Here is a 19,488-nt window from a genome sequence, read left to right as displayed (position 1 = left end):
TTTAAATATGTTTTTCACATATTACATAGATACCAAGTTTTCCTGGTGAAAAATAAAACTACTATCAATCTACAGTCACATCCTGCATTTAATGTATAATTATTGAAAATAATATTGTACAATTTGTTAACATTTAAGCATATTATAATATTGAGTCTTAATACTTAACATTTAAAAATATATTATTGTTTAAACGTATATTTTATAAAATATGTCACAATTGTTGAAGAAAGGCAGATCGGAAAAAATATATATAATATTAAGATAAACGATTTAACAAAAATTTAACAAGCATGCAAGTTTCATATAACTGGAGGAAACTCTGAATCGTCGTTCAAGTTAAATCGATCTTCGGATACGTCAGTCAAGCTGTCAACATGATTCTCTGCATCTGTAATAAATAATTATAGTTTATCCAACAATTGAATAATATGTGATTGAATTGTTCAACATCGTAATATATTATACAATGTAATATTTTGTCAATGTACGTATTTTGTTGTCTAATGAAAAAATCACAAATGTTATGAGTTGTTATGACAAATACCTGACTGACTGGATGGAGGATGTCCCCTGAGGGCACCAGCATAACTTCCAACTGGAACTTTTTAGATTTTATCGTAAACACAAATACACACATAGCAGGTTCATTGAAGGACAGCAATTAGAGAGAAGGAATCGAGCAGCAGAAAACAAAACCAACAACGGTGTCAGTCAAACCATGTTAAAATTAAGGGCTAAAGCTGCATACTCACTCGCTACAGATAGTGTGTAATCCAAGCAGTCCTCAGTCATATGATTAGTGTCTACTGCAGGCCCAGTATCTGTTGCAAACAATTTTAGAAACTACCAGTCAACGACTCATAACAAATGTTAAATACTTGTTACAAATGGAATAAGTTGATCATTTATACAACATTTAGTAGAATATTCTAACTCATACATTTTTTAATTATTAATAGATATTATATGAAATTTCACCAAAATAAAAGCAGATATATATACATAGGACAATATGATATTATTTTTAAAAGCCTCACAATTATGTTCCTCAAATTCGTTTCAATTTTATTTTTGTTTGTTTGGTATGTAAATTGATGTGAGTTATGATGATCAAATATTATACTAATAGTTTTTAATGATGAAATAATTAAAATTATAGGGATCAATTTCACAAACCTAATTTTTTATTGATGGTGGATTCTGTTTTCGTGGTTTTATCCAACTTGGTTGTATTGACCTCCTTCAATTTGATTGGTTTAGGGCTATCCACTACATCTAATTGGCCATCCAACCTAATATAGAAGCATAGTTCAATATATATATATATCAATTTAATAATTCAAATACACAACAATTATACAAAGACAAAGCATTTGACAAACCTATGAGTACGCCAAAGAGTACATTCGCCACCCTCTTCCATATCTAAATTATAAACATATAAATACCCATGGGATGAAGCAACCAGTAACCTTAAAACTTTGTCAACCCTAGAAATAATAAACCAAAAGTAATTTCAAAATTATTTGTTTTCAGTAAATAGGTTACTTACATCACTATTGTACAAATATTTTTTAGTCCCTGAAAGGGTAGATGGATTGAAGCTACTGCTCGTCCCTGGTTGAACACATCTGTTACTTGAGTCGGTAAATAATTAGCTGATGCAGTAACAGCTTTTGATAAAAATGACATCCAGCTTTGTTGTTCATCAGGCATTTGTGGTCTACACAGAATAAAAACATTTTATAATCATCCATTAAACACATATTTTCAAGAATAATAAATTACATTTCTTTGGTGTCATCCAATTTGAACACATGCACTGTTTCAGTATTACTTGATGAACACAAGTACAAGCCATCAATACTGAACGCCAAGCTACAAATACTGACACAGCGCTTAACACCACGGCGGAACTCATATAGTTTGGCACCATCAGAAATGTTGAATACTCTAATAACTGTGCCTCGTTCACTGGCCGTCGCTATTCTATTGCCCTGGTGGCTAATGGCCATTGCCGCCAAAGGACTTTCATGCGCTGAGATCATGGACACAGATTGCTAAAATATTATCCAATTCATTTTAACTCAATAATTTTAACTTAATATATATATATATATATAAGATGATTACCAAATTGATGGCATCAAAAATTTGCACTTCACCAGTTGTACTTGAACCGGGGTATGCCAAATAGCACAAATCACTATTTGTAGACAGACAACAAAGTCCTGCTGGGTTAGGTGGAGTGTCTCTAATTGTGTGCAAGACCTTCATGTCATGTATATTGTGTATATACAAAGATTCCTCTAGACATACAACTAATCTCTGCCAAAAAAAATAGATAATAATTAATTCCATTACAGATATACTACTTTAAAGAAATAAACATTATACTTACAGCCCTGTTTAGTTTCACACCTAGAATAGTGTTTGAATAGCTGTAGTTACATATTTCATTTCCTTTTTTAAAATGGCACACTCTTAACTTACGTGGCGACGACAAGCTGACCACTGCAACCAGGCTACTGCTGAATAGCCTCTCCACAATACAGATATCTTCAGATTCTGTCACAAGTTCAAATATAATTTTTACACACGTTATTGTTTTCATATTATTATTTAATTAACTTTACCATTTTCATATATTTGGTCTAAATTATCAACGGAAGACAACGAGTACAAACGATATCCAGTCTTTGTACCAACAGCAAGTGACCTGAAACAAATTAATAATAAGTGTTAAAAAAATAAACAGTTAAATGATTTTTATTCATATTTTATAATAGATTTTAGGATTGATATTTCCATACAAATAATTAATTAAATATATATATGTTATTCAGTTAAGGATGTTTATTCCTACGATTAGTGGTGTGAATGAGGAATTTAACTTAAACTACAACAAAAAGTCATAAATCACAATGCCAAATAAACTTGACAGGGTGTTTTAAATTGTAATCATAGTTGGTACTGTAAGTGCAGGTAAAACTCTGATTGAAATGGTGGCTAGCTAAGGCAAATAATAATTTTACATACTATAATGAAAATTCTACTATTCTGCAAAGATAGCTCAGTCAATCATCTCATCATCAAAATTGTAGTTGATATTCTTTAATCTTTACTCCTATCAACTTGTTCAATTGTCTGAATTATAATAAAAAAAAAATACTTCATAATTGTATTTAGTTGATTAAATATTTAGGTTTGAAATGTAAAAAAAATTGTTAATTGTGTTAAATCATTCGTTAAAAGAATAAATTTCATAAAAATGTAAATACATTTTGATTAATAGGTTAAAACGAGAGAAAGTACAGACTATTTCAGTCCTTCGGTAGTTTTTTATTGCATTTTTCTGGAAAATTTCTATAAGGTTCTAAAAAATAAAATTGTGAAGTACCTACCTACTCCTTATCCGAAAAAATAAATCAATGTCTAGATGTTTTTGCCATTATATTTCTTCCACGTAAAATCATAATTTTTGAGAAACCGTAATTTATACTTAAGTAATATAATATAAATACTCAGTATTCGATAATCGATATATTATATGTAGACTTTGCATTTTTTAGGCTAATGAATGTAATCAGATACCTTAATAAAACGTTATGCAAGAAGAAAAATCAGGTTTTGAGGGAACAGGAATGGTTTATCATAATAATATAGTATTGATATTTTCTTGTCAAAAATAAGTGCACCTATATATAAGAAAAATGTTAATAACAATTATATTTTTTCCATCACAAAGTTTATCAAAAGTTGTCAGTTAAGCAAATTAAAAATATTGTAGATAGATGGGCACATTTTATTTTTATGGCCAATGAAGTCAGGTACTCAGGTTAAATGTCATACAATTAATAATTATTGATAAAACACGATATTTTTGAAAAAATTCGTTCAATCTACCGTATTTCTAATACAATATGAATTATGATATAAGTATTTACTATCCTACCATCTACCTAATGTCCTAATATATAAATATAATCAACGTGAGTTTTCCTGTGAAGTAATTTTTTTTTTGATAAAATAGGTACTCCGTATCAACCCCCTAAGGTACTGGTAGCGACTAAAATATAATTTTCAAATTGTATAGATTTGCAGAAAATTGGAAAAACCGGCACCAGACACCCTTAACTAATAATCGAAAATCTACCTTAAACAGGGTAAATCATCAAGCACCAGTGGTGTATCTAGGTGGGGGATATATGGGTTACACCCCCGGAGACCAAATTTTGTATACAATACAACATGAATATAATAATATGAATAATAAATATATGGGATATTGAATGTCTATTAAAATCTTTATATCCACTCCCCCCCCCACCCCATACGTTAAAAGTCCTAGATCGCTAATGCCAAGCACCTTATATATATTTTAATCATGCATTAATTCAAAATTCAATTTTCGAAATTTTTATAAGTGACCGTAGTTTCATATAATATTGAGATTGTTATATATAATTATAATCTAAGAAGTTTTGTATGACGACAAAAACTTCCTTTTTTCAAAGACAATTACAGTATTTTATTGCAAATTGTGAACCAGATGATTCATTTGAAAATGTTGACATACGTGTCTAAAATTCGTACGAGTAGGTTCTGAGTAATTCAACTTTATGTACCATGGACAATATTAATTTAAATATTAATTATAATATTTATTGTACTCAATTCTACAATATTTATTAATTAACTTTTTGGTATATATTTATTTAATAAATTAGGGAGTAGGTACATACTTAAACATATATTTTAATTGTCTAATCATCATAACCGCCATATCCTTTAAACCTATTATTATCCATAACACACAAAGTTAAAAACTCAGAAGTCTTAATCTACTAGTTTAAATTTAAATTTTTATACCTATTACCTAGCTATTATAGGTACAGCAGAGCATCTTTTAATGAGGTTTCTAAAATAGATTCGAGATAGGTTGGCAGGCGGCCGTCGGTCTAAGACTCGGCTCTGAATATTATAATATTATTATCCGAGTTTAATGTTTAACTGTGTACATTTAGTTATATTCAACAATTTATTGTTCTTTCAATGTTATATAATATATACCATTTTAATCACAATGCATTTTCTTATTTGATGAATACATTGGAAAAAAAATCGATTTGTTTTGAAAGTATTTTGTTAATATTGACACGTGTATATCAAACAAAAAACCTTGCATCGTGATTATGAAACATATGCACTGTCGCACCGAGTGACCTTGATAGATGCACACTGCATATTGCTTAGTGCACATTATAGTTACACTTGCAGTATTTGCTATTCTTCTAGTCATATTTTATTATAGTAAGATAGTTATCCCTAGTTTACCAGACCTTGGTATTTAAAACGACGTATAAGGTAAACAAAAAGCACTGCAGTTTTAAAACATTAAGAACGACATGATTAACACTAATTCGTAATAAATACTTTACCATAAGTTACAACTTACAACTTAAAGTTATTATAACTCGTATAAAATACATTTTAGGTAATATCGAATTATGAACCATGTATGAATACTACTATACAAGTATACTATATAACTATATAATGTTCTTCTATTCAAATATAATTATAAACAAAATCTTTTGTGTTCATTTTTTATGAAAAAAAATAATAAATGTAAAATATCAAAGCCGCGAAGGACAATAAAACTATCAAATAGTATATCAAATAGGTATTTCAAAATGCGTGATGAACATCTATCTAAATTTAAATAAAATTTATTTCAAGCCTATAGAGGTATACGAGTTCTTTATTCTTTATAACATATTTTTTGTGATGTGATACACGAACCTAATATATACACCACTATACTGATGGAAAATCATTAACGATTTGAGTCTTGTCATTCTAGTTCACTATACCAGCTATATAACACGTAGTAAAAGTAGCAGGTATGAAAAATAAGACATGCACATTGCACATATACCATATTCGTTCATTATATAATATTTGTTTTTAAAGGATTTAGTTTTATTACATGAAGTTAATTTTAGTTTTAGTCAACAATTCAAATTCAAAAAACTCTTTAAAATCATTTATAGGTAATTTGTATTAGACTAAAGAGGCCTTCACTTGGGGAACATTCTTTCATAATGAAAATTTAACTACCTATACATATTCTAATGTGTATACCCAACACATTTTTAAAACAAATTATTACGCAATGTTGTTACTCTTTTTAAAATACACAAATATATTTTAAATTATATTGTTATAATTTTTAAATCACTGTTAACTATATAAATAGTGATCCATATATTATAATATGGTTAACCAGTATAGTTTCCTAATAATAATAATAAAAACTTCGTATTTTCGTTTAACTAATGATGTTATTAAGAATTATGTTTTGTTTTAGAAAATTGAAATTCAATTGTTTTCAAAAATTAAATCTGACATCATATTATGAAAATATAAAAAATAATATTAACAGATATTTTGTATTTGATAATAATAAATTAGAAAAACAGATTAAACATTGAAATTGTTAGCATTAACTACATTGAAAGGAACAAGTCTACCATCCACACATTCATATTCATATTTACATATTGATATATGCACTATGTAAACATGCCAGTTGTTATATTTTAAACAAGTTTTTTTATATTCATATAATTATGAAATATTAACTTTTAGTACTCAAGGAGTATACAAAAAACTGTGTTAAATGTGAACTGAAATTTCTGTATTTTGAAGTACTATTATTATCAATTAAGTACATTGTTTTAGTTTATTTTTATAGACGCTATAATTATTTTAGTAAAATACATAAAATACATAGCAAAAATTGTATTGTAGTAAATAAATTAAAATTACAATTGATTAGAATTTAGCAATAATTTTTAATGTATAATTTGTATGAAATAATTAGATGTATTACAATAAAGAAAACCGAAAAATTACCTCCATTAATAATATAAATATTTGGACAATAAAGACTAAAGAGTTCAATCATCCTGCATAATTTGACGAAATTATATCGCAGTTAATTTCTAAATATCATCAAACATCGGCGGATCCAGGGCATAATGTTGGTGGGAGGGCATGGTGGGGGGGGGGGGGCAAAAGTACAAAAATTGGCTAAACACAGTGTAAAACATAGGAAATCTACAGAGATGGGGGAATGCCCCCTTTGCCTTCCTTGGATCGGCGTGTTTTTACAAACAAATCAACAATTAAAAGATAACTACTATGACATATTATTGTTTACTAGTCATTTAACAATAACTACTCATACGGAATACGTTGTTATAAAAAAAATTAATTATTAAGTATTAAAATCACGTAAGATAACGTTTTTTTTGTTTCCATTTGACACACGTTTGCTGCTTAATAAAATCACGTCCTACATAATATTATTTAAAAAAATAATAATAATAATCGTGAATCTCGTAATGACTGCTGTACTGCTCTCTATATATATTTATTTTAAATTTGATTGTTTCAGCACTTCCTATATTATATTTAAACAAAATTATTTTATTACCTCACAGTATTTAATCGCTTTTACGGTTACAAAATGTATATAATATGTACATTCGTACACTTAAATGATAGTGTATAGTACTGTAGTATCATTTGCACATGTTAAAGGTTATTATAAATATTATATTATTATGATTGCTTATAAGTTATAAGTTATAATCATCTACGTCATAAATCATATTCATATAAATATATAATAAATAAATATATAGGTCCATAATTATATAACGAATTGGTCTCTCTGTAGTATAATAATTAATATTAAATAAAAATTGTATTATATATATATAATATTTTATATATATATATATTATATACTATATATGTATATATATATATATATATACTATATTTTATATATATATATTTTTATAAAAATTAATAACGATTAACAGTACTTATTATAGAGACAATATTAGTGACAGAAGACAGACTAGATTCTGGGGACAAGGAATAATACCTCTCCGCAAGATATAAAGAGACAATAAGAGATAGTGATAAACCTCTTTATGCATACTGTATAGATATTAGATTATAGAGCCTTTATAAATATTACACAATTTTAAGTTATAGCTCAAACATTTTAAGCCGTAACGGCGTTACATTACCAAAATCCTTAAGGACAGTTGTGTTTAATGTCATAATTGCGTTTAATTATATCACCTCAGTCACTTCAGATCATGTCAGAAAAACGATTAATAAAACACTCGTAATGAAATATTTTGCATTAACAGAATCAGATATAATAAAACATTAAATTTAAAATAACTAACTGTATTAATAAGTTACCTAACTTTATACAGAGTGATTCTCCAAGTATGCTCAATGGATTATCCTCATTTTTCCTTTAATAATTAATTTGTTCAAATTCAATTTTTTAGGGATTTTTAAGTATACTCGAGGTAAGTCAAGGATCATATTTTTAGACTTTTTATACAATTATACAATATAGTTTTATGCCATAGGTACTTCTTTTTTTCAGTAAATTGTTATTAGATGAGTTTTTGAAAATTTTATGTATCTAAATCGAAATTCGTATGAGTTATCAAATATCTCAAAAATACAGAATTTGAAAAATGCATTATTAAAAGGAAAAATTGGTGATAGTGCTGGTGACTCATCGTATAATTTCAAATTTCTTGCCACGTTGAAATAAAAATTTCACAATAAAAGATCCCTCGAATGTTTTAAATAATATTCCTGTACCTATAGGATTGTTAATTTATTTTAAATCTCTAAGGTCAACTGGTCAATTTACATAGCTATATATAAAAAGTCCTCCACGCTCGTTGTAAGAACCACTGAATAAAAATTTACAATTTAATGTGCAGGTGTGTATTATCGCCGTGTAGGAATCGAGGAGAAGTATATAACCCCACGCACAGAACACAGTAGATATATTTAGGGAAAGTATTACTATCATTATTGTTTTATACGTCATATTATCTACACTGTAACAATATAGACAAGAGAATAACAACGCGAAAAAACTATTGAGATTGGATATACGGCTATACAATAGAATGATGATGGCTGATGAGTGATACAATTTAATAAGTTGCATACCCTACAACTATGTATAGATAGTTAAATATTTATAACAATATAAAATAATTGTATTAATATTAAATATGATTTTAATTTATAAAAAATTACTTAAAATTCTATAATCAAAACTAATTGGTTCTACGCGCTGGTTGACCGCTGCATATACCTACAACAGGTATATATTATTATGTATTTTTTACAGATATAATATTTATTGGTTGAGCGTTTGTAAAATTGCATAATTAGATAGATGGCAAGGTAAGAAATGACTCATTGTCAGTAAAAAAATTGCTCAAATCATAATAACAATCATCAAACCTTGGGTTTATGAACCGTAACTTTGGGTGGCGTGGAAGTTAAACAAGCGGCGATCGTACTATATAGTATAATACTACAGGCTGCCCATACAGTTTCTTATGATATAGAGTATAATATATACGTAATATCATTGATTATAAATACTAGTATTTAGTACCTATATATAAATTATATACGAAAAAAATTATATGGATAAGTATTCCAAATGGTATATTATTAATAATATTATAAATATTGGAACGCGTGCAGAGGATAATGTGGTAGGTCGTAAATATAATAATTATAATTATCAGATCCTGGATCGAGTCAAGTTACTAAAAGCAAACATTTTTTTTTTTTGCAAATACAACTGAACTTTAGGGAATTATTTCGTTTTGTAACATTACAATATAAATATCGTAATCGGAAAACACACTATGGCGACGGATGTTGTGATAGTCTGCAGTGTACACAGATATATAAAAAATAAAAATACTATATATATAATATTCTTATGTATCTGTGGCAGTGTATATTATAATAATAGATAATTTAGGACAGCATATAGATATTATTTTATCAAATATTATATTGTTGTGTAATATTGCTGATATCCTTCGCACGCACTCAATTATTTTTTTAAATGGTGTAGGTATATTATATTATATACCTACTACAGTAATTTAAAAAAGCATAGGATAAAGAAGGTATATTTTTGTATCATGTTCAAAATCGTACCTGCTCAACACTTTTTTACCAGCGGTACCAAAACTGAAATATTTGAGTTCCAGAGTACCGTTCGACATTAAATATAATACCGATATGTATAGGTGGTATATGCGCGTGCGATACGCCGAATCACGATATCGCAACGACGAAACTTTTTTTAGCACATCTTCACTTTGAACTGCCGTTATCGTAATTCGAAAAAATTTGCACACGCCACGTATGATTAGGTGTTAAAATTATTTATAATACGGGTTAATAATAATAAAAAAAAAAAAACTATAAAACGAAACTATAATTATTTCGTATAATATTATTATGTTTCAAATTAAAGTAGTAATAATAATAATAATAATAATATAGAATCACGACACGACGGCAATATTGTAAATACCATATTATCACTACCACAACAGTGCAGTTGTTGTAGGTACCTACAGCGGCGGCCGACTATATACATATAGCGATCTTCGCGTCGAACTGCACATGATATCGTTTAGCACAGTTTTGAGCACTTTTTGACCATGGTAGCGGTGCGTCGACTGTTACACGCGCGCTGCACACACCCACAAATACACACGCGCGCGCACATGCATACGTGCGCACAACCGGCACAGTCACTCGCGCGTATAACAACAACAACAATAACAACCAACGCGCTCGTCTGTATTATAATATCGTTGTTGTTATAACGCCAGTTACCGCCTTACCGAAGTTACACACGTCACATAAGATGGGTCCCAAATACATATTATAATATTATACCTTTCGCTTAGTACATGGTGAATTATTTTTAGTATTATAAATTGGTGGTGAAAAATTATTGTAGTACGTCCGGCGAGCGTACGTCGGATCACCGCCGCAGCGCGTTACCACCAGGCCGTGTGCTCGGAGACGGGAGAGCGTCGTTGCCGTGGTTTCGCGAACGCAGCGCGCCGTTCTTCCCTCCGCGAACCGAAGTTTGCGCGCGGAACTGTGCCACGTAGAAATAGCGGAAAACTCCGACGCGCGGCGATAAAACGGCCGTCACTGTAACACGATAATAATATTACAAAGAAAATGCACGCGTTGTCCGATTTTCGGTCCGGAAAGAAACAAGATTTACGCCCTAAGCGCGAAACGACTGGATACTCAAATTCCGAAGGGGTAGTGACTACTGACTATTCATGGAATGCCGAAGATATAGTTGGTCGGATCCCGTGATGTGCGCTGTTGTGGTTGTCGTCGTCGTTGTTGCGACTGTCATATAATAATTATTATTATTATTATGATTATTATACCGTCGTGAAGAATCACTTTCGCCCGCCGCTGCATTGGCGCGAAACTTAACTTGACCTCCAACCGTGACCTGGTTAAAGACGTAAACGAACGTGTAATTTATTTCGAACGCATTGCCGCTGCTCAGCGGGACCGGACCGCCTTGACGTTTAAAAATGGGCGAACAGCTGTAGCCGTCCGTCGCATTTCATATTAGTTGTTACTTATATATTAAATTATTATTATCACGTCATAATAATACAATTATCGGGCTAAACGCACACGCTCCTACTAACGACGCATAGTTTCGCGTTGTCCGTTTGTTTTATAATGCATAACTACTTTGCACGCACACTCGTGTGTCTGTATATATTATATCATAAATTATTACACACAATCTAGCTACACTAATTTTCACGGTCAATTTTTTTTTTAAATATAGATTGTCATTAAAATTAATATATGTTTATAATTTATAATTATATAATTCATCGAAAGATCAAACTATAATTATACCTACGTCCTACATTACTAAATAATACGGAAAAATATACAGATATAATATTATTATATAGGAATATAATGTTTTAATTGGATTAGTAAATTAATATGGCCAGTTAAAATTGATTAAACTCGTCGATATACAGTATAATATAATATAGTTATTAATATTGACACAATTAATAATCTCTGGAGTGCCCTATTAATTATTATCAAATAAATATATCCAATCAGTCATTAATGTTTACCTCTGCTAACTGTTACGCGTATCGATAATAACGGAATACAGTTGTAACTATATTAATTATAAATTTACCAATCCGCTTAAAAAGTTGTTCAAACAAATTTTTCACAGTAAACAAACATTAATTGGTTAGGGCGTTTCAATAAGTTATATTACAAAACCATGTTACAAACGAGACTTAATTTATTTCAATTATTATACATTTTATAATAATTTATTATAATTTTATTGTTTTAGTTTGACCCACTTTATAGCCTAAATTTCTTAAAACTTCAATTTTTTAATTTCCATGGTTTCTGCCTCCCATTATCCTCAACTTAATGTTCAATGCGCGATATTATGTTAAACAGATACAGGTACTCACAGATTATATAATAATACTATATATAGGTATATTACTAATTAGTAACAACAAAGAGAAGTACCCAGAATAAAATTCTTTAAAAAAATAAAAACATGACAGTAATTAAATATAATTATTATATTCTCTAAACATTTTTACCGAAATATAATGTATTAAACTGATATTGTTTTACATTAAAGGTAAAAATATATACTTGTAAATTAGCTATACGAGTGGGCACTAAATTTGGTTATCTGTTACTTAGTAAGTGGTGGGTTTTACGGATTAAAAATATTTGTTACTATAATTTTAAGAATCTGGAAATTAGTAAATAATAAATATATAATAACTGATAAGTAATAATAATAAATACAAAAAATATTTTCACGTGCTATGTAGAAATAGCAAATGACAAACAAAATTTAGTTTGCCCCAGAGCGCTCAAAACCTTGGTAACCAACTATAATTATTTAATAATATATAAATATCAACATTAATAAATAAATATTCACTGATACATATTATCCACAAGATATGAATTTCTGATACCATTATTTTGTTTTAATAATCATGATATGTACTAGTAGTATATTATACTCATAAAGTTGTCATATTACAATCTTTAAAAAAAATAATGCCAACTATAAAATATAAGTTGAATTATTGTATGAATATTTTGAACATGTAAATTTTCATTAACTGTAATGTTTACAAAAAAAATATAAGTTGAATCAGATAAAAAAAAAAAACACAATTGAAAAAGATAGATGTTCAATTATGTTTCAAATATCATGGTATGTAAAGAAAAATGTATATATTGAAAGTTTATTATTTTAAAAAGTTCATTTTTATATTATTATTAAAAATAGTTTTATACAAAGATGAAACACCCCTACATACAACACAAATAATATTATGTTAATAATAACTAACATCAATTTAAATCATTTTGTACTGTAGTTCATTGATTTCAATCATTATCATCTAAATTACACGAGTATTTATATAGGTTACATATGAGTATTACATAGGTGTTACTATCATTTTAGAATTTGATGATTGTTTAAATAAATATATTATAGGATAAAAGTACAGAAAGAGTTCTCTAAGCAAAGAGAAAATCATTTTTAAACTAAATACTACATTTTTTATTAAATATATGAAATACAGTCTGTCTGTCTTTTTTATCAAATAATAAAATATATTTTAAACACTGATGTACTAATACAAATTATAGGTGTCTGCTAAAATGTATGTATAATTATGATTATTAATTTATAATGTACGAGTTTAAATGAAAGCATACTAGTATAAAAGCCCAAAATTAACTAATTAAAGCAAAATTAGAAATCTAAAATTGTAATATTCAATTAAAAAAATCTTAGTTTTAAATAAGTTTTTTATAAGTGGTTATTTAATTCATAATGAAAATATTAAAAAAAAGACATAATTTAAAACAAATAAAAATATATCTCAAGTGAATGTTTGTGTAAAATAAGTAAATCATCAAATATGATTAAGTTGTCAGCATTGCATTTTCATTCAATGGATCCTTCATCATGGTCTTGTGAATTTCTATTACCATTATCATTGCCATCAAGTTGCCATTTATTGGTTTCAGTAGAAGGTTCTGGTGGAGTTTTGGGCTTGTTATTAGCAATGTGTTGTGGGTCTTCACCACTACCACCTGAATAACGTTTTCTATATTCTTTCGAAGAATTTTTAGATCCACTACGGCTCTTACTACGGCTACGGCTACGACGGTTTGGCGAACCAGAGTAACTGCGCCTCTCATAGTGTCTATTTCTATCATATTGTCTAGGTCTGTAATGGAAGAATCTTTGCCTTCCACCACCTCGTTGTCCTCTATTATTCCAGTTATTGTTATAGTTATTATAATTTTGTCTGTGCACATATCCTCCACGATGTTGGAAACCACGATTCTGAAAACCACGATTATGATGGTTTTGATTTTGAAAACGTGGTTTATAGTATGTGCCACGATTACGATTATTGTAGTATGGCATGCGATTGCGATGATGCATGGAACGAGAACGTGAACGTGAACGAGAGTATGAACGAGAAGATGAACGAGACCGATTTGAACGGGAAGATGAATAACGTCGATGTCTAGGATATGATCCTGAACGACTCCTGGTTTTTGACTTTGATGCCTCTTTGGGTTTCTTTTTAAACGGAGACTGACTTGAACGACCTCCAGAACTTCTACTTCTTGAATAATTTATGCGCCTTTTAGATACTGATCGGGTACGTGATCTTTGCTTGTTATTAGGACTCAAATAAGATTGCTTTTGTTGAAACTCCATATTATTCACATTATTTTCAGAAACTGGATGAGTTGACGGAGGTGGAATAAAATATCCTTTGCTGTTCTCATACATATTAGGAAATGTATGTTCTGCATTATTAGTCTCATTATTATTGGATGATTGAGTTCTCAATAACTCATGATTTGTAGGCAACAAACGATTGTTGTCCCAATTGTATGGTACATTATCAGTGGCCTCCTTCTTCTTGACCTTAACATAAGTCGTGGTTGTAGTAGGTAGTTGCATTTTAAACTTAGGCGTTGGAATTAATGACGGATCTTCATCATACTTGTAAGTATTAGGCATTTCTACAACTTCAGTTGCTTTAAACATGTCTGATTGTTCATTATTCTTATCAATAACATTTTGATCATTGGGTTTATCTTGTTTAACATACTTTTTAAAGAATATGTTTTCTTTTAAACCTGATAAATTTGATTTAACACTCTCCGGATCAGGGAGACTGGATTTTTGAACAACTTGCTGTTCGTTATCGAAGGATTGTTCAGCGAATTTATGTTTTTTTGATTTATTTTTTTTATGATGATGTTCCTGATGATCTTTAGCACTTTTCTGCTTATTTTTAGAATCTTTTTTCTTGTGTTTATGAGACTTCTTTTTATCTTTGGATTTTTTCATTTTCTTATCTGTTTTTTTTTCTTCATTCTTTAAGGCATAAGCTTCTTCTAATAATTTTTGTATATTAAGTCCAATTTGCTTACTTTTTTTAAATTTGTTAGATTGACTTAGAAGTATTAACTTTTCTATTCTTTCTTCAATATCACTTTCTTTTTCCGAATTCAGTTGTTGAGGTTGAGAACTTTCTGTTGCAATAAATGAGGGATTACAGGGTAATCCACCTCCATTAGTACTATTTGCATCCATCATAGCTAAGCGTTTACTAAATGGTGACAAAGATCTTTCTTTTTCTACTTTTTGTGAATCATTGCCAGATGATCCATCACTTGAAGTATCAGAAGAGGATGTGTGATCAGAGTCACTATCTGAGTCACTAATACTTTCATCATCCGAAGAACTTCCTGAACTAGAACTATCAGTTGAACTGCTGTTGCTATTATTAGAGCTGCTGCTACTACTTGCAGATTTTTCTAAATCAGTATCATTTTTTTTTTTTGGTAAACTGTCAAGTGTATTCATTGGTATTGCTCTTCCAACTAAGAGAGTTGACTTAAGATATTCAATAGATGCTTTGGCTTCATCATGATCAGGTATTACATGTAAGCATTCTTCATAATATTGTAAAGCTTCTTCTAATTTATTTTGTGACTCTAAGGTCCTAGCATATCCCATAAGAGTTTCACCAAGATACTTACGACCATTTAAATGTTTTGGATTAACTTTCAAGGCAGATTTTAAATCTTCAATTGCTTTTTGAAAACGACTTAGATTAGCATATAAAGCACCTCTAGCTACATAAGCTTCTACATTTAAAGAATCTATGGTTAATGCCTTATTTAAGCATAAAAATGCTTCAGAGTGTTGTCCGGCTTTAAAAAATTTAATTCCATCCGAAACGCTTTGAATAGCCCATTGAGCAGACTGAACTTTACGAAGTTCTAATGCAATTTCTTTTTCTGGAAAGCTCCCTGACAACGCTGGTATAATTGAATATCTATCATCAGATAAACCTGTTATCAACTCCAAGTTACAAGTATTTGATGGATTTTTAAATCCTGTAGAGTTTTGTAACATTGAGTTATATGATTCATCATTTTTACCAGCATGAAATAATTTAAATGTTTGAGGGCAATTCTCCATGTTGAATAAGCCGAGTAAATCTTTATACTTCTTGTGGCATTTAACTCCTTTTATTCCACAAACTAATTTACAAGCTTCAGGGACTACCTCCAATACTTCACAACACAAATTGTCCCCAATACTAAGACCAGGAATAGACGCTTGACAAAAACCACGAACATTAATATCAGAAACACACCTTACAGGCTCAGTATAAGTGCATAATACTTTTAAAATTAATCCAGAGACAGTTTTTGAGGATATTGAAGTGATTATGATTTCGCCTTCAGATAGTTCATTTAAGAAATGTTTTAACTTTGATTCTTTGTTGATATAACCAAACACTTCATATGGTGGCATTACAGTAAATGAGTTGATCTCAAAGTCTTCGCATTGTTTTTGCTTATTGTTGGCCAACAAATCAACACTAAAAAATGCTTTTGAATTATTTGCAATAAATTTATGGAGTTTCAATTGTTTTTCACTATCCAAATCATTAGTGATACTATGTCCGTTTGCATAGGCTGGGAAACTTATGGTAGAAAGTCCAGTAAAATCTCCAACCTCGCCTAAATCACTTCCTAATGCTTCCTGTAAATTAGGTCCATGAAATTGAAGGGCAGTACACAGTAAATCTTGGTCCATTTCGACTTCCATTTTTTTTATCTGAAAATTAAAACACAAATTAGGTTGTTTCAAAAAAAAAAAAAACCAAAAATAAACTAATGGTGTATATATTATACAAATATTTTTATAAAAATGAAGTTAAATACAGAGTTAAGTAGAATATTATTTTTTATTTAATAAAGCAAGGCTATATTATTTATTGATGCGTGATACACATTTTAATATTACGTAACTAATAGGCCAGAAGTTGATCAACAAGATATAAAACAAAATTATTAAATTACAATTGGTGCCTACATTCAATTTTGGAAGAAATAATATATGAAAAATATTAAAAGCTGCTAAACTTAATAGTATTATGACACAAAACCATGGTAACAGCTTTCTTAAATTGTGTATTAAATCATGTATTTAACAAATTTCAAAATGTTTTTGATATAAAATAAAATTTAAGTATATATTATTATGGTATTTTTCACTTAAGTTTTAATCAAGAGTTTGAAAATAGTTGTATTATTGTTGTTGATCAGCTTTGCCTCACAGATATTAAATACTAAAAATTTAATAAAAATTTCAACATTTTTATTTATTTATTTATTATTGGTTAGATGTAAGATAAAATTCTATAAAAAATAAAAATAGGTACTTAAACTGTTGTTTACCTGGAATATTCTCAGTAATAACGATGAAGTGAATAATAATTTTTTACGTAGATTTGATTACAACCGAAAACTTGGCACTAATAAAATACTTATCCAAAATCATATTTTTGAAAAAACCACAAAACCATGTTCATAAAAATTCTAAAAAATATAATTTCGAAAAAATAACTTATCACAATTTTAATATCTCTAGATTAAACTCAAGTGAAAAATGTTAAATTTATTTCACTAATTTCCATTATAAGTTGATAAAATATTGAAATTATTGTGTACCTATTAATAATATTACCTTATTTTTTATGTATATAATATTTTTGATTGAAATTTCTATCAGCATAAACTTTACATTAATTTATATCATTCTGTTGTAATAAATAGAATGAATTATTTAAATTTAAAAAACAAACATCCTTATAAATGCAATACAAATTTGTGTGGCCTGTACACCCTTAGTCAATAATAATAAATACAACAGTTTTAATATTTGTTACCATGGTTACGTAGCATCATTTTTAGTAAAAGTACTTTAGAAGCAAATTAACTTTTATACACATACCCAAAATAACAATAAATTACGTAATATATTGTTTTAATATATAGGTAATTAAATTTACAATAATTTGATTCAATAATACAACTTAACTCAGTTTAAACCTCAAGGAAATATAAAAATGTGCACTTTTATACATACATAAAAATAATTTCATTTTAAAAAATATTAAATGTATTATGGTGTTAGTTAACAGATTTTTTTAAGAAATTTATTAATACTCTCAATACCTATTTACCTAAAAGAATATTCAATTACTCAATAAATAACAAATAAAGGTGTGATTGTATTGACTACCTATCATAGTTTTTCAGTAAAATTTAAAAATTAATATATTGAATTTATAAACTTGCAATATTTTATATCTTTAGACTGTCCAGCGAGAGAAAGCGCCGCTTCTGCGCATGTAGACTGACGACCGAGCGAGCGCCGAGGCCTCATTTCCCCCTCTCTTGGCCTGCCGAAGACGGCCACATGGACACGTACAGCTGGTCGCCGGAGCGCGCCATCGGTCGGTGGGCCGTCCTGGTTGGAGCACACAGGGCTGGGTACGCGCGGGAATGCGCGAAAACCTACCAATTTTGGTAGGCGCGCAGTGCGTTCTCTCGCTGGACAGACTATAGTAAACAACTTTGGTTGAATATAAATAATAATGAATAAATAAATTAAACCCAAGTTTTAATGAAAAAATATAGGTAAACCAAATTTATAAACCAAAAATGAATGTATTTAAAAAATATATTCTACCTAGTAAGTTAATAATTATATTTTACTTTTACAAGACAATTGTTTTTGTTGGTAAAACCGAAAAATCAAGAATATGGCATAATTATAAAAGTTGTGTAGAATATTATATTTGAAAATGTATATTATTCAGTATATAAAATATTTTGCTTTTCCTATACGGCTACATACATATTGAATTAATGTTGTGAATACGTTAAATTAACTGACATTCTAATTCAAAGACTGATGAATATATTAGCAGCTTATGCAAATTTTAAATGTATTATTCAATACCTAGATTAGATAAAATAAATACATAGCCAATCATAAATTTAAAATTATATCAACAAAAAATTAGGAGTATTTGATATTATAATAAAGTATCAATAATATTGGAAGCAATATTTTAATTT

At 28.8% G+C, this 19,488-nt stretch overlaps 1 protein-coding gene across 5 annotated transcripts in view; it reads right to left on the bottom strand.

Annotated features, from left to right (window-relative positions):
* Positions 1–68: 68 nt before the first annotated feature.
* The window catches only part of LOC100165258 (WD repeat domain phosphoinositide-interacting protein 2), a 26,362-nt gene continuing 6,942 nt past the window's right edge, over positions 69–19,488 (bottom strand). Inside the window, exons 1-11 of one of the 5 annotated variants that reach the window (XM_008181474.3) lie at positions 10,090–11,676; positions 2,640–2,722; positions 2,405–2,571; positions 2,137–2,331; positions 1,792–2,063; positions 1,556–1,726; positions 1,386–1,493; positions 1,180–1,295; positions 756–824; positions 548–604; positions 73–391 (exon numbers count right to left, since the gene is read on the bottom strand). In XM_008181474.3, the coding sequence (XP_008179696.1) occupies positions 303–391; positions 548–604; positions 756–824; positions 1,180–1,295; positions 1,386–1,493; positions 1,556–1,726; positions 1,792–2,063; positions 2,137–2,331; positions 2,405–2,571; positions 2,640–2,722; positions 10,090–10,157 (1,395 nt within the window). In that variant the 5' untranslated portion in view covers positions 10,158–11,676 and the 3' untranslated portion in view covers positions 73–302. Of the gene's footprint in view, positions 392–547; positions 605–755; positions 825–1,179; positions 1,296–1,385; positions 1,494–1,555; positions 1,727–1,791; positions 2,064–2,136; positions 2,332–2,404; positions 2,572–2,639; positions 2,723–10,089; positions 11,677–12,591; positions 17,177–19,488 lie in introns of those variants that run through there. The other 4 variants (XM_008181475.3, XM_008181479.3, XM_001951542.5 and 1 more) reach the window with 4 other exon arrangements.

The sequence above is a fragment of the Acyrthosiphon pisum genome, chromosome A1, assembly GCF_005508785.2.
Source record: "Acyrthosiphon pisum isolate AL4f chromosome A1, pea_aphid_22Mar2018_4r6ur, whole genome shotgun sequence".
NCBI lineage: Eukaryota > Metazoa > Arthropoda > Insecta > Hemiptera > Aphididae > Acyrthosiphon > Acyrthosiphon pisum.
This window is presented reverse-complemented; position numbering and strand designations above follow the sequence as displayed.